This window comes from Silene latifolia, chromosome 7 (assembly GCF_048544455.1).
Source record: "Silene latifolia isolate original U9 population chromosome 7, ASM4854445v1, whole genome shotgun sequence".
NCBI classification, from domain to species: Eukaryota; Viridiplantae; Streptophyta; class Magnoliopsida; order Caryophyllales; family Caryophyllaceae; genus Silene; species Silene latifolia.
In genome coordinates, this window is record NC_133532.1 from 101609553 (window position 1) to 101622759 (window position 13207).

The 13207-nt window shown below is 33.4% G+C and overlaps 1 protein-coding gene across 1 annotated transcript; it reads right to left on the reverse strand.

Annotated features, from left to right (window-relative positions):
* Nucleotides 1–1407: 1407 nt before the first annotated feature.
* Nucleotides 1408–12823, reverse strand: LOC141592418 (ABC transporter G family member 25). The gene is made up of 3 exons (XM_074413081.1): nucleotides 12503–12823; nucleotides 11045–11873; nucleotides 1408–2708 (listed from the first exon to the last, which is right to left on the reverse strand). The coding sequence occupies exons 1-3, from the start codon at nucleotides 12620–12622 to the stop codon at nucleotides 1672–1674; spliced, it is 1986 nt and encodes a 661-aa protein (XP_074269182.1). The 5' UTR covers nucleotides 12623–12823; the 3' UTR covers nucleotides 1408–1671.
* Between the last annotated feature and the right edge of the window lie 384 nt (nucleotides 12824–13207).

Consider the following 13207-nt stretch of genomic DNA (forward strand, 5'->3'; position numbering starts at 1 on the left):
GGGTCCCGACAACCTTCTGAACGGCTGAAATTGAAGTGTATAATACACGGTTTTTCGGGATTCCGGGTTCCCGGAAAAAAATTCTCCGGAAATTACAGAGAAAATTCCTCGGGTCAGATAAAGCAGCCACGCAAAGTTTGAGCACTAACGGAAGACATTTGGGGGTGCCGGTGTGCCACGAACCAGCATTCGCCGAAACTCGAATTATCGTGAAAAGTGTGTTAAAGCTCGTTATTTTAGGCTGAAATCGAACAGGTTGATTCCTGAAATCGAACAGGTTGATTCCTGAAATGAGCTCGGACGCGTGATTGAAAAACAGGGAGAAAAAGAAACAGTGTCCGATTTACCTTCCGAACGGCTGAAATTGAAGTGTGTAATACACGGTTTTTCGGGATTCCGGGTTCCCGGAACAAAATTCTCCGGAAATCACATAGAAAGTTCATCGGGTCAGATAAAGCGGCCACGCAACGTTTGAGCACCAACGGAAGACATTTGTGGGTGCCGGTGTGCCACAAACCAGCATTCGCCGAAACTCGGATTATCGTGAAAAATGTGTTAAAGTATAAGGGAGTAATAATCAATTTACCCTATTAAAAATTATTTAATGTACAATGAGTCTAAATATAAAATGATTAATGATATATTTTGTGTTCAAATTAAAAACGCGATTGAATTTCACTTTTTATCAAATTGCTACATTTATAACTTAAATTATGAGACTTAATCTCACAATTATTCAAAATTATGGAGGCTAATCACCCTTTCGCTTTCAAATGAAATATTGAAAACTTTGGATAGAATATTCTGCAACACAATATAAAGGTTAATGGGCCGAAAGTCCGTAAATTTACAAAGGGCAGGCCGCGTTTGGAATAGATCACAAAAGGTTTGGTTAACTTCACTCACATCCAAAAGACCAGCCCACCATGCTCCATCGTTTTGTCTACTTGATTAATTGAGGTAACAACAAGAAGGCCCATTGAAATTATGAGATCCTTATTGCTCATACGAGGATGAAAACGGCTGATCAAAGAGTTTCCTTCATTTTCATGGACAAGGATTGAATCGGATCCCTGATCACGAGGTCAGGGCATAAGGTGAACAATCACTACACCAAATCCATTTGCTTGGTTCCTTCAACAGACTACTGACCATGTACTAATATCGTTTGTTTTAAAATACAGTTGGAGCAACATCGTTCAACTATGATCGTTCAAAATATTGAAGATGTCTTATCCTGCTGTTAAACGGGTATTACGATAATAGGATGCATGGTCAAATCCTCCGTTAACTTATAATATTCGTGTGACTCATTTGACAGTTAACACAAAATATTATTTAAACTCCAAACACACATATACGATTATACGATCAAAGATGCAAGAACGATAATGATATACGAGCCTCTAATCGAGCTAAAATTTTCCCTCAATATAATTTTTTCAAACTATGGGAAAACTATAATTTCCGTCTTTTTTAAAGAAATTAAACTTTCATATACAAATTACCAAATAAAAAAAATTGTTAGATCCTAGTGCATTGTGCCTCAACAAGGGCACTACCAAACTCCATAATTTCCTAATTTTCTCTTAATATATAAACTTACATTTGATTTTCTTATTTATTTCAACTAAATAATAATTAAAATTAATTAACCAAGAAGTGTAAACTTCATATCTTTATATGCCTTAATGCAAGATAAGCCAATAATCTAAATCCAATAAACAAGATTATCATGATCCCAATACTTGCAATGGGAGCAACTTGACCTTCAATATCTTGTTCAATGAACTTGCATTGAGCCAAATTAACCTTACGGGTCGCGCAACCGAAAAAATCCGATATTTTCTCACCGGTACCATATTGGACATCAATTAGAAGCCGGTAGCTATAAAATGTGACCGATGCATATTTGATCCAACCCAAACAACCCGGCAATTTATGGACGTAAAACCCACCCGTCAATACACAACCCAACATAATTATTGTAACCACGGTAGAGGCCCGTTTAGCATCCATTATAATCGCGCCAAGGGCTAGCCCAATCCCTTGGGCCACTAGTACATAACTTATGACCACAGCGAGGGTTAGAACAAAGGCCCAAACTTCCGGCCTTAAACCGGTCATCCAATACACCAAAGTCACAAAAATTATCGGTAAAATTAGCTCCATGGGTAGATCACCCGTGATTCGGGCCATGAAATAAGCGGAGAGGGAGTACATTCCTGAGGCCCGTTCCTTGGTGAAAATTGACCGGTCTTGAGGGAACGCGAAAACTGCATTAAAAGACGGAAATACCCCCCAAAAGATTGAAATAAAGTATAGGAGACCCAACCTATCTTGAACATCTCGGAAATCTGAATGCCACCACATTGTCCCGGCCAGAAGGGCCGCGGCTAAGACTTGTGAGACGCGTAAGTAGTTGAATGACTCGTGTCTTCGTTCTTTTAGACTTCTTTGGAAAAGAATGCTGAATTGGTTTATCCAGTTGAATAAACCGGTCTTTAGGGTTTGTCTAGGCGTCTTTTTTTGGTTTCGGATGAATGTATTATCTTTCGAGTTATTTGGCGTACCGTTGTTGTTGTTGTTGTTGTTTAAGCAAAGAGCTTTCACTGATGGAGCTAAGACATTGTTGTACTCGGAGATTAACGTTTGTTTTAAGTTCGGCTTGTCTCTTTCACTTACTCCATCTTGAAGGTGACAAACACCTGCATATAACAATAAGTCTCTTAAAATACCGTTTCACAATAAGATATTGTAATACAGTTAAAATAAATAAATAAACAAGTAATCAACATATCTAAAAGTTAATGACACGGCTTAAGCTTAAGCCGTGTCACGTTAGTTAACATTATATTGTGTAAGGCGGTTTTAAGTAATCACCAAAATACAAGATGGAGTATAAAAGCATAGTATATGAATGTGAGCTAGTTAGCATCTTTATTTGCAACAATGGTCACATAATTTCTGGCTTCGCCACTATTATTATCAGATTCAAAAAATCGTACAAAGAAATGATAGTGACCAAGACTTTAGTACTAAAAACTCAAGTCAAGATGCCTAGCTAGCTAGCATCATTGCTAATAATTGTCATATCTTTATGTTTTCTTAAACAATATTTTCTGGCTCCGTCACTATTTCACTCAGAAAATCGTACTAAGAAGAGATAGTGACCGAGACTTTACTACTAAAAACTCAAGTCAAGATGTCTAGACTTGTTTTATAAGAGTAGATACTAAAGCTAACATAAGATTAGCTAGCTAAAGAAACATTGGAACAAAATAATTGGAAGCTTGGAATTAAAGGAGACCAATGTTGGTGGAAAATGGTGGGACTATACTTTAATTTCTTGGTGTCTCTTAACAAAATAAATAAAGAAAAAAAAGGTCTTTAAATTTCATCACTTGATGCGTATGCAACTATGTAACTAGTCACACGTGGTGCAATCAAATGCAAATTCCATGAACATTTAACTTTGACATAAAAAACAAATTTAAATAAAGTTAGCCCCAAGAAAAAAGGAACAAGATTTAAAAGCTTAGGGCATTAATATGGAATTATTTGAAATAGTGGACATATCCTTCTTTATATATTATAAGATGATAAGGTATTTTGATGGAAAATGAAATAGCATTACGGACCGTATTCAGTTTGGTACCACGTAATGAAATTGGCGATGTTTTGCATGTTGTTGTTGTGATCGGTGAAGATCACACAACAACGACTGATCTCGAGATTTAATACCATGTATGTCAATGTATATAAAACATTTACAATGATTGATGGCAATGTACATAGATAAATCTTAGCCATTAGTATAAAAGACGAGTAGGGACAGTATGATACATGAACATATGAAAAAAATAAATTGAAAAGAGAATAATCCAATATAGAAATTCCTTAATTGTACTCAATTTGGACTGGTACCACGTAATGAAATTAACGATGTTTAGCTGTTATCGTTGTTGTGATCGGTGGATATCAGACAACAACGACGACTGATTCCGAGATTTAATTCCATGTAAATGTATATCAAACATTATTTACAATGATTGATGACAATGTACGTAGATAAATCTTAGCCACAAGTATAAAAGACTTGTAGGGACATTATAATACATGAACAAATTATGAAGAAAAAAAATCAAAAAAAGAATAATTTAACATAGAAATTCCTTGATCATACTCAATTTATATTGGTACCACCCAATGAAATTAACGATGTTTTTCGTGTTATCGTTGTTGTGATCCGGTGGAGATCAGACAACAACGACTAATCCCGAGATTTAATACCGTGTCAATGTATATCAAACATTTGCAATGATAGATGACAATGTCTGTACATAGATAAATCTTAGCCACTAGTATAAAAGACGAGTAGGGACATTATGATATATGCATGAACAAATACTGGCAAAAATAATCAAAAAGAGAATAATCCAACATAGAAATTCCTATCGACTTCAGAGCAATAAATAACCGTCTCACTCGAATAAAAACCAAGAGAATAATTCTCCAGCTCATAAAAAAAAGGTTGGTCTAAATAAGTGTCAAATCCTTTTTTTTAAACAATTTTCATGGTGCTTTGATTTCAACACATAGTTACAAAATTACATGATAATGGAGTATCATTCTTAGATGCTATCTCACGTACTAAATGTCGTCATCAAACATTTCTGTATCGCACAAAAAAATGTTCCATGTAGTATTCAAAAGAAAAAAACCCACTTAAGAGACCAAATAAAACTCATACATGACATAACTACAACTCGACCCAGATGACTTGTACCATTAAAATGTTACTCTCTCCGTCTCAATCAGTTGATAATTTTACGTGTTTCGTTTAGTCCATCACAATTAAAAGTTTACAAAGCGTATTATCTTAACCTACATTAAAAATTTAAAACTGCCTATATTAAAACCGAGGTTATGTAAAGTTATGTAGAAATTTAACGTAAACTATTAACTGAGAAACATATAGTATCGAATTTATGCCCGGGAAATGCCAACTACATTATGATCAAATAACCCCGTTAAGAGTGACAACCCACTATATTCCTAGTGATATCAAATCATTTTTACTTTGTCATATTTTGTACCCATTATTTACTTGCTTACGTAACAATGCAACATCAAAAACACAAAAATCTTTTAAAAGTCGATCTCGTGATAAGTTTGTCGTGAGACGTTTCATATAGTATGTAGGTTATTTCATCTTATTTTACTTATTTTTTAGTTTTAAATGCATTAATTATATTATGTCTTATGTTATTTAACATGAGACGGTCTCCTAGAAGACTTACTGAAAACCGACAATTATATAAGTAGATGAAGACCTAACCTAGGACATGCAGTAGGAGATATATCATATATCTATAAAAGATGTGCTTAACATAAGAAATTACTAAATGTATATAAAATTCAAAACATTAACCTACCACATATCTTAACAATAACATGGAATCTTCTTACAATCTTACCAAACCCTTGCCTAAATAAATGTGAAAATCAATGTATATTGATGATAAACTAAGGATGAAACACAACGTGTTAGGTGTTACAATTAGTATGGGGCATGATCTTGGACTAAAAATACCACATTATCATGATTTCATCCAAATTGGACCATCTCATCATATGAATTAAACATATATTTTATTTGTTGAATAATGTATTAAATCTGTTAACTGTCACTTCGAATAATTAGTATAAGATTTTATTTAAGTATTTATGACCTTATCATAATTTCGATTAGGGTTTAAGGAGTTTTCTCTATATACCTTCTTTATTTCACCACAACAGTTATGCATATTGTTACTTTTTGTCAAGGAACCATCTCAACCAAAAGCTCAAGCTGATGGTTGAAGTTCCTTGATTCGTTTTATATTCTAACACTCCCCCTCACACGAAGGCCCTTTTTTCTTTTTTGGGCTTGAAGTGTGGGTGCAGGCGGGATTCCCTGGCCTGTTCTGATTATCCACTTTAGAATAGAGGGGGTGGGATTCGAACCCGTGACCTTTTGGTCACCAGGCTCTGATACCATGTCAAGGAACCATCTCAACCAAAAGCTCAAGCTGATGGTTGAAGTTCCTTGATTCGTTTTATATTCTAACACTTTTGTATTCTGAATCAAAAATCTCTAATTTCTCAGTATCAATAAAATAGCGTTCACTTCAACCGGTGGACGTAGCTATTATACAAAAGTGAACCACGTAAATCCGTTTATCTGTTTTACACGTTTGTTCTTTATTTATTTTATCTTTCTGATCACGGTTTTATAAATAAATAATATAATTAAATAATCATGGGAATGCATCTAGTGATGAAGTAGTGAGTGCTACAATAATTATGCTTTAATAAAAGTTTAAATGAGAACTTATGTATTATTACCACTATTGTTTTTTAGGTCCCATTTTATTTCTATAAAAACTAAGATAGGATATTAAAAAGGCATGATTCTTTAGGCTAAGGTGGCCCAAATATTTGACAATTCATGTTTTAAAAAATCTCTTTAACTTTTACTTGGATAGGCAAGTCTAGTAATTTTATTCTATTTCATGGATAAAGGATGTTTCATTAGCATCATTCTATTTTTTTCACCTTACTAATAATTGATTTCTTTGTTCTTGTCATATTCAAGACATAACATTATTGCCTAAAGTTTACTATATATCATCCGGTGACATTATAAATGTAGTATGATATATAATCAACTAATTGATCTATTATGAAAAGTTGTAATTATGGTACTGAAAAACAATAGACCTGGCAAATAGATCGTCGTTTGCTTAAGTTATTTCAGTTAAGAACTAAAACATTTTTGGTAAAAGGAAAATGTGTCAAGATGATTCATCAAATTATTAAAGTTTGTCTCTCAATTTTTTTTATTAAAGTTTGTTCTTTTATTAGGTTGGGTGCTCTTTTTAAGAAGTAAGTTTATAGAATAAGATTGTTTTAAGATGATGTTTCTTTTATTGGGCAAATACTCATTTATTAAAAATAATAAATAAATAATTTTATATTAAAATATAGAGTCTTATATGTAAGACGATTTCAACATAATTATTGAGATAAAATAGGAGAAAAGTAAATAATTGAGTGAAAAAAAAAAGGAAGGGATAAAACAAACACAAATTCTTGTTTGTGACGGCACATATCCGTAACTCTTGAGTGACGGATACCATTTTACCCCACAAAGTACCCACTTTTTCTCTCTCTGCAATACTATTCATGTGGTCCCCTTTCTCCACTACCCATTTTGTTACCATTTTAACTCACAAAATATCCACCACAAATGATAACCCGTCACAAGGGAGACCAATTGTAAAACAAAAAAATTAAAAGAAACGAGTGGGCTCTAGGGTGGAAAAAAGTGATTTGAAAGAGAAAGCTAAAGTAGAGCAAAAAGGACACGTGGTCATAAACTACGTATTTGCATTTGATTCTATCCCATAATAAAAGTGAGAAATTTTATAAAGAAAAGAAAAGGAAATTCCACTACCTTTCCTCAATGTCCTAGTGTCCTACAACATTATTTGTTTTAAAAAAAAATTAAAAATAAAGTAATTGCATCCTTTTTTTAATAAAAATTAAATGAATATAATGCGTAAATATTTTCTTAATAATGGAAATATGATGGAAAGTGATGCAATATAAGGTCAAAATTAGTGACATAATGTAATTTGTCGCGATTTCTAAAATATCGGGAGATAATTTAATGTGAGATCATAGTGAAAATATTTTTGTTAATTATAATGTGATAATGTGATCTTCCAATTAAAATTAAAGTTACATTTTATAATTAAGTAGACGAAGAAAGCACTCAAAACAAAGGGTTAAAGTATAAATGATAGCTAAAATGCTAAAGATAGCACATGACCACTTTGGTAAACATTTTAGCATTAGCAATAAGAAAAAAGCACTTTAAAGTAGTGGATTATACTTTCACAATTACCCAATTATGTGTAGTCAAATGTAATCAACTTTAATTTGTAGATAATTTAAGTCAAATCCACAATAATTATAACTATAATACTAATTAATAAAGTTTAGTGTACTCTTGATATTTTTGTCTAGTCTAAATTAGGAATTAAGTACCAATTCTCATGGTTAATTAGACATTCGTCTTTTTTCCATATACAACACTAAAATCATTGAGTAGTTTTCATAATCTGTATTTAAAATCCGTCAGAACCCTTTATACAAATCTTACATAACACATATATTCGCTTTAACCTCTTTTCGCCTAAAATGGAACATGCAAAGAAGATTCGAACCAGCTAAGGCCAAAAGGTGTATTCTGTGTGACCATAGAATTCTTAGCTTAATTGTTAAGATGAAGGTATAGAGGACTATAGATTACAAGATCGAATTTCTCTACTCTCGATATTATATTGCCCATATGTCTATAATTAATAGACAGAAAGACGATGTACTTTGTATATTTTCCATGAATTTTAGGATAATTTATTTTTAAATAATGTAAAATTGAAGAAAAACCATGTCCTAAGAAAACCATTTATGAAAGGAAGAGTTGGGTGATGGGAAACATTGAACTAGTAATGCTTATTCCCAACAATGAACCAGCTGTTGTAGAGCTAAACAGCTGATATCATAGGTTATCCATAACAACAGAATTTAATGCTTTTTTTGTAGAGGGTCCTTAAAATACGGATTTGAGGGCACCATAGTAGTTCATGCAAATTTGCAACTAGTGCATGTTACATGAAATCATGAACCTTATGTTCGAACCCTAATTATATACATAAAATATGTGAGACAATCAATACTGAAGGCGCTAGTAGGGACGTTCGCTCTTATTGACCGATGGGAATGTAAAAGATATTAGTTCAAAATATATACGTAAAATATGTGAGACAATTAATGCTGGAGGGGTTAGTATGGACGTTTGCTCCTATTGGCCAATGAAAATCTAAAAGATTTTAGTTCAAAATTTCCGATATTTTCTTGAGTTTTCCTTATATTATTATCTGTTTACCCTCATTGAAATTTTTCGCTCAACTAAGTTTAAATCCTGACTCTTTCATTGAATACAGTCGTTTTTATTAGAAATATTCATTTGTCGATAGTAATAAATGAATGTTAATTTAATTAGTAAAATAACTGTTTTTACGCTCTGAAACAGTCCTATACTACTTACGGAGTATTATGTTTATGGTAGGTACATAATTTGGTACATCAAAGGTACTAAGAAATCCTAGATTCCTTCCTAGGTTCATAGGTTTAGGTTGGTAGCTCAACTAAACATGATCTAGGGACTAACATGATATGAACAAATATTAGGCAAATTGAGTCCTTGCCTACCAAAAAAGAAAGCAAGAAAAGTTTTGGTGATGAAACTAATTCGACCAAGTGTATTTGTTCTAGTGGGGACTTGCATTTTGTGGATTGATTATGTTGAACTTTCCATTATAGTCATCAACACAATTATGGCTATATGTACGGAGTAATAAATTAAAATAATTTTATAGTTGAAAGTTAGTCATAATAATAACAACAATAATTTCACTTGTGGAAAATAAAATGCAAATCTTAATCATGCAAATATGCACTCACCAAAACAAAATCTTACTTCATTAAGGTGAAAAAAAATCTAATTCTATACCACATAATTATTTATATGCCGATAATTTATAATAATCTAATAAAAGAGAGCTTTTTATCTTGAGTCTGTGATGAATGATGATACTTCTATTAAACTTCTCAAAGTTGATCCAATCGAATGACCGAAATAAAGCTGCCCGGACAACAAAAATGACGTAAATTTGCATAACGCAAATTGACTTAACCCATCTAGACCTGTCTCGTTCTTTCTTGGAGCCAATATTGACCCGCCTCAAACTGCCAACCCCATAATTAATCGAGCCAAAACAACTAGGATCAATAATTTACCGGTTTCAAAATTATTCAAAGTGATATGATATGTGACAAGACCTCACAACTATATTACATGATTTAAAATCTCAATTATGCTAAAAATTAGAGCTGATCAAGTGCGGACCGACCCGTTTGGCCCAGCCCGTTCGGCCCGCTAAAATAGCGGGCTTGGACAAGAAAAATCAAAAATTAAACGGGTAACGGACAAGAAAACTAGGCCCGCTAGAATAAAAGGACGGGCTTGGACTAAGCAAAATTGCCCATGGGCGGCCCGCTATTAATAGTGACCTCATAAAAACCCTCAATCCTCGAACTTTCTCTGCTCATTTCATTTGCAATTTGTACACTCTAAACCAATTAGGTAGCGGAAATGAATACTTATACCTTACGTATAAGTGAGAGATGTCAGTATTTACACTTGTCGTATAAAGATTCTCCGAGAATGGACATGCTAACGAGATTGTTGTATAAATATACTATCTTCAAGTATTTACACGAGAGTGTATGTAACCGCTAACAGTACCGCACAAATACCGAGGCAAAAATGAAGTTTTGATGTTTGTAGCAGAACATTGCCAAACTTGTGTTTTTTTTCCAAAATCTAGTAAGCTTATCTTTTGAAAATTAGTATACCTTTTTAAGGATAAGTTTTTAAAAACAATTGTTAAGATTTAGGGGATGTAGCGATAACAAACTCGTGTTTTAATAGAAACAATAATTTTTGTATTTTATTTTAGTTAGGCCCGCGGGCCGGCCCGCTATCTTGAAGTGGGCGGGTACGGACAATGAAAAATGGCCCGCTGAGCGGGCTCGGGCTATAAAATACGGCCCGCCGGACACTTTTTTAGCGGATAGGCCCGGCCCATGTTCGGCCCAAGCCCGCTTTTGATCAGCTCTACTAAAAATGTATAACATCACATAATGCACCCAACAATTTACCAAACAAAACAATCAAATAGATAACCATACCAAAAATAATAGACAAATTTTGTCTTTCTTAAATAATAAAACGAATCGAATAAATAGAAGAGAATGACAAACTTTTGTTTCATCTATCTATATAAGCAGTATTTCCGATTTTATAATTAAGATCGGCAAAACGACAAAACGAGATGATGAAAAAAAAAAAAGTGGAAAGATGACGTACCATTAGCAAGATCGAGGAGAAAATCCGCAGGATTCATAGGAAAAGACGGCTCAAACCCAACCGAACCAAAATACCTCATAGCATCACTCCCTTTCCCAAAATAAACCGAATTCCCCTCACACAAAACCAAAACCGAGTCAAACATTTGATAAACCCGGCTCGAAGGTTGATGAACCGACATAATAACCGTCTTCCCACCTTTCCGAGCCAACCCTTCTAAACTCTTAACCAACCGATACGCACCGGTCGAATCCAAACCGCTAGTCGGTTCATCTAAAATCAATAAACTCGGGTTCACCAACATTTCATGTGCAATACTAACTCTTTTCCTTTCACCTCCCGATATTCCACGAACGAACGTATTCCCAATTATTGTGTTCTCGCACTTACACAATCCTAACTCCGATATAACAAGATCAACGGCTGAGATTTTATCGGGTTTCGACACGGTATTAGGTAACCGTAACAGCGCGGTGTATAAGAGTGTTTCTCTTACGGTTAAGTGTGGGTATAAGACATCGTCTTGTGTTACAAAACCGATGCGTTTTAACGTGTGTTTTGTTAATGGTTTGTCATTTGAATGAATTGTTCCGGAAATGTTCGGTGTATGGAGACGGCCCGAAAGGGCATTTAGTAGAGTTGATTTTCCACTTCCGGATGGACCGAGAACCGCTAGGATTTCACCCGGGTTTGCTATTCCGGTTATTTTGTTTAGGATTGTTCGGTCTTCGACCGAACCGGCCGTTGATTTTGAATTGTCATCTTTTCCGCAAAGGACAATTTGTTGTTGTTCTTGTTCCACTTTTATCTTGTAGCATACGTCCATGAACTAGTTTTCATCATTGCAATAAAACAATAATCAATGTATTGTAACACATGAAAAATCATCATGTTATATGACGTGTCACAAAATAAAGTTAACGTAAATTATTGACTCAGACGTAGGAAGAAACTCCAAGTAACGTTAGTGCATCCGTGTTATGCATGACACCTAAAAAACTCGAGGTTTTTGATATAGAAAGCTGATTCTCGAATAACTATGATAAAATTAGGTCTAAGATTCGTGTTGATCGATTATATTATAATTCACAAAACTGTTTAGTTAATTATTTTGCTTTATTTATATTATTATGCTGAATAAACAACAAGTGACGAAATCTAGAGATGAACTAAATACTATTGAAATATATTTATTTTTAGTTAAATTTATTCTATATAAGGGATATTTTAATCAAAGGTAAATAAATGATTGAGACGGGAATTATGTTTTACCGTCCAGAACGAAAAACGTACAATAATTCATTATAATAAGTACAAAGAAATTACAAGTTGAGGTAATAATAGACACAAATCAAGTGACCAAGTAGGGAAACAAGTGTAATAAAAGTCAAACAAGAGGGTCAACGTGAAATAGACTAATGAGAGACCGACTATATAATTGGTAGAGTGTAACGTTACCTTAAGACATATAGGGTAAGAAGAGTACAAGAGGGATTGTGATTGATGATTAGTAGAAGAATTCCGACATTGCAAGTTGTTGTTAGGAGGTTTGTTATCGTACAAAACATGAGACGACATTATTACTATGTTGATATTTAACCGTTTCTTCGGAATAATTAAGTGGAATTATGAAAGTCGATTGCTAGAGAGAGAAACTGAATTATTATTATGGAAAAGTATTAAGAAGAGAGCAAAATGAAATGAAATGTTATTGTGGAGATTGAGAGAAGTGGAAGTGTAACATGGAGGGTCTATTTATGTAGAAACTTTAGGGGGGGTGGGGGTCATGTATGAATTTAACACTATTACTACTCCGTAAGTTGGTATCAATCAACTAAAAGAATGTGGTAATTAATAAGATATCAAAAAAATAAAATAAAGGTACTTTGATATATTTCCATTATTCTTTGATAAAACGCTAAAATTTAGGAGAGATCGTCTTTCAATAAGTTATTAAGAGATCAGTATTTTGTACCCTTTTATTTGTAGTTCGTGACCCTTTTTGTTGTTGACTGTAATAGCAATTCAATTCGTACCTATTTACATAATAAATGTACTCATTTCATCTTTAATTATGATTTGTACATATTTTATTACCTTTAGTATCACTTTTTCTTAAAATTGTAAAATATTATAGTCTCTTAATAAACTTATTGAGAGACC

What these genes read in the sequence shown, in the direction of transcription:
- LOC141592418 (XM_074413081.1), bottom strand. Translation starts at nt 12,622, where the DNA reads ATGTCGTCTCATGTTTTGTACGATAACAAACCTCCTAACAACAACTTG. An exon ending in CTTACCCTATATGTCTTAAG is followed by an intron (nt 11,874 to 12,502) that starts GTAACGTTACAC and finishes GATGAAAACTAG; the next exon opens with TTCATGGACGTATGCTACAA. An exon ending in TCTCCTCGATCTTGCTAATG is followed by an intron (nt 2,709 to 11,044) that starts GTACGTCATCTT and finishes TGTTATATGCAG; the next exon opens with GTGTTTGTCACCTTCAAGAT.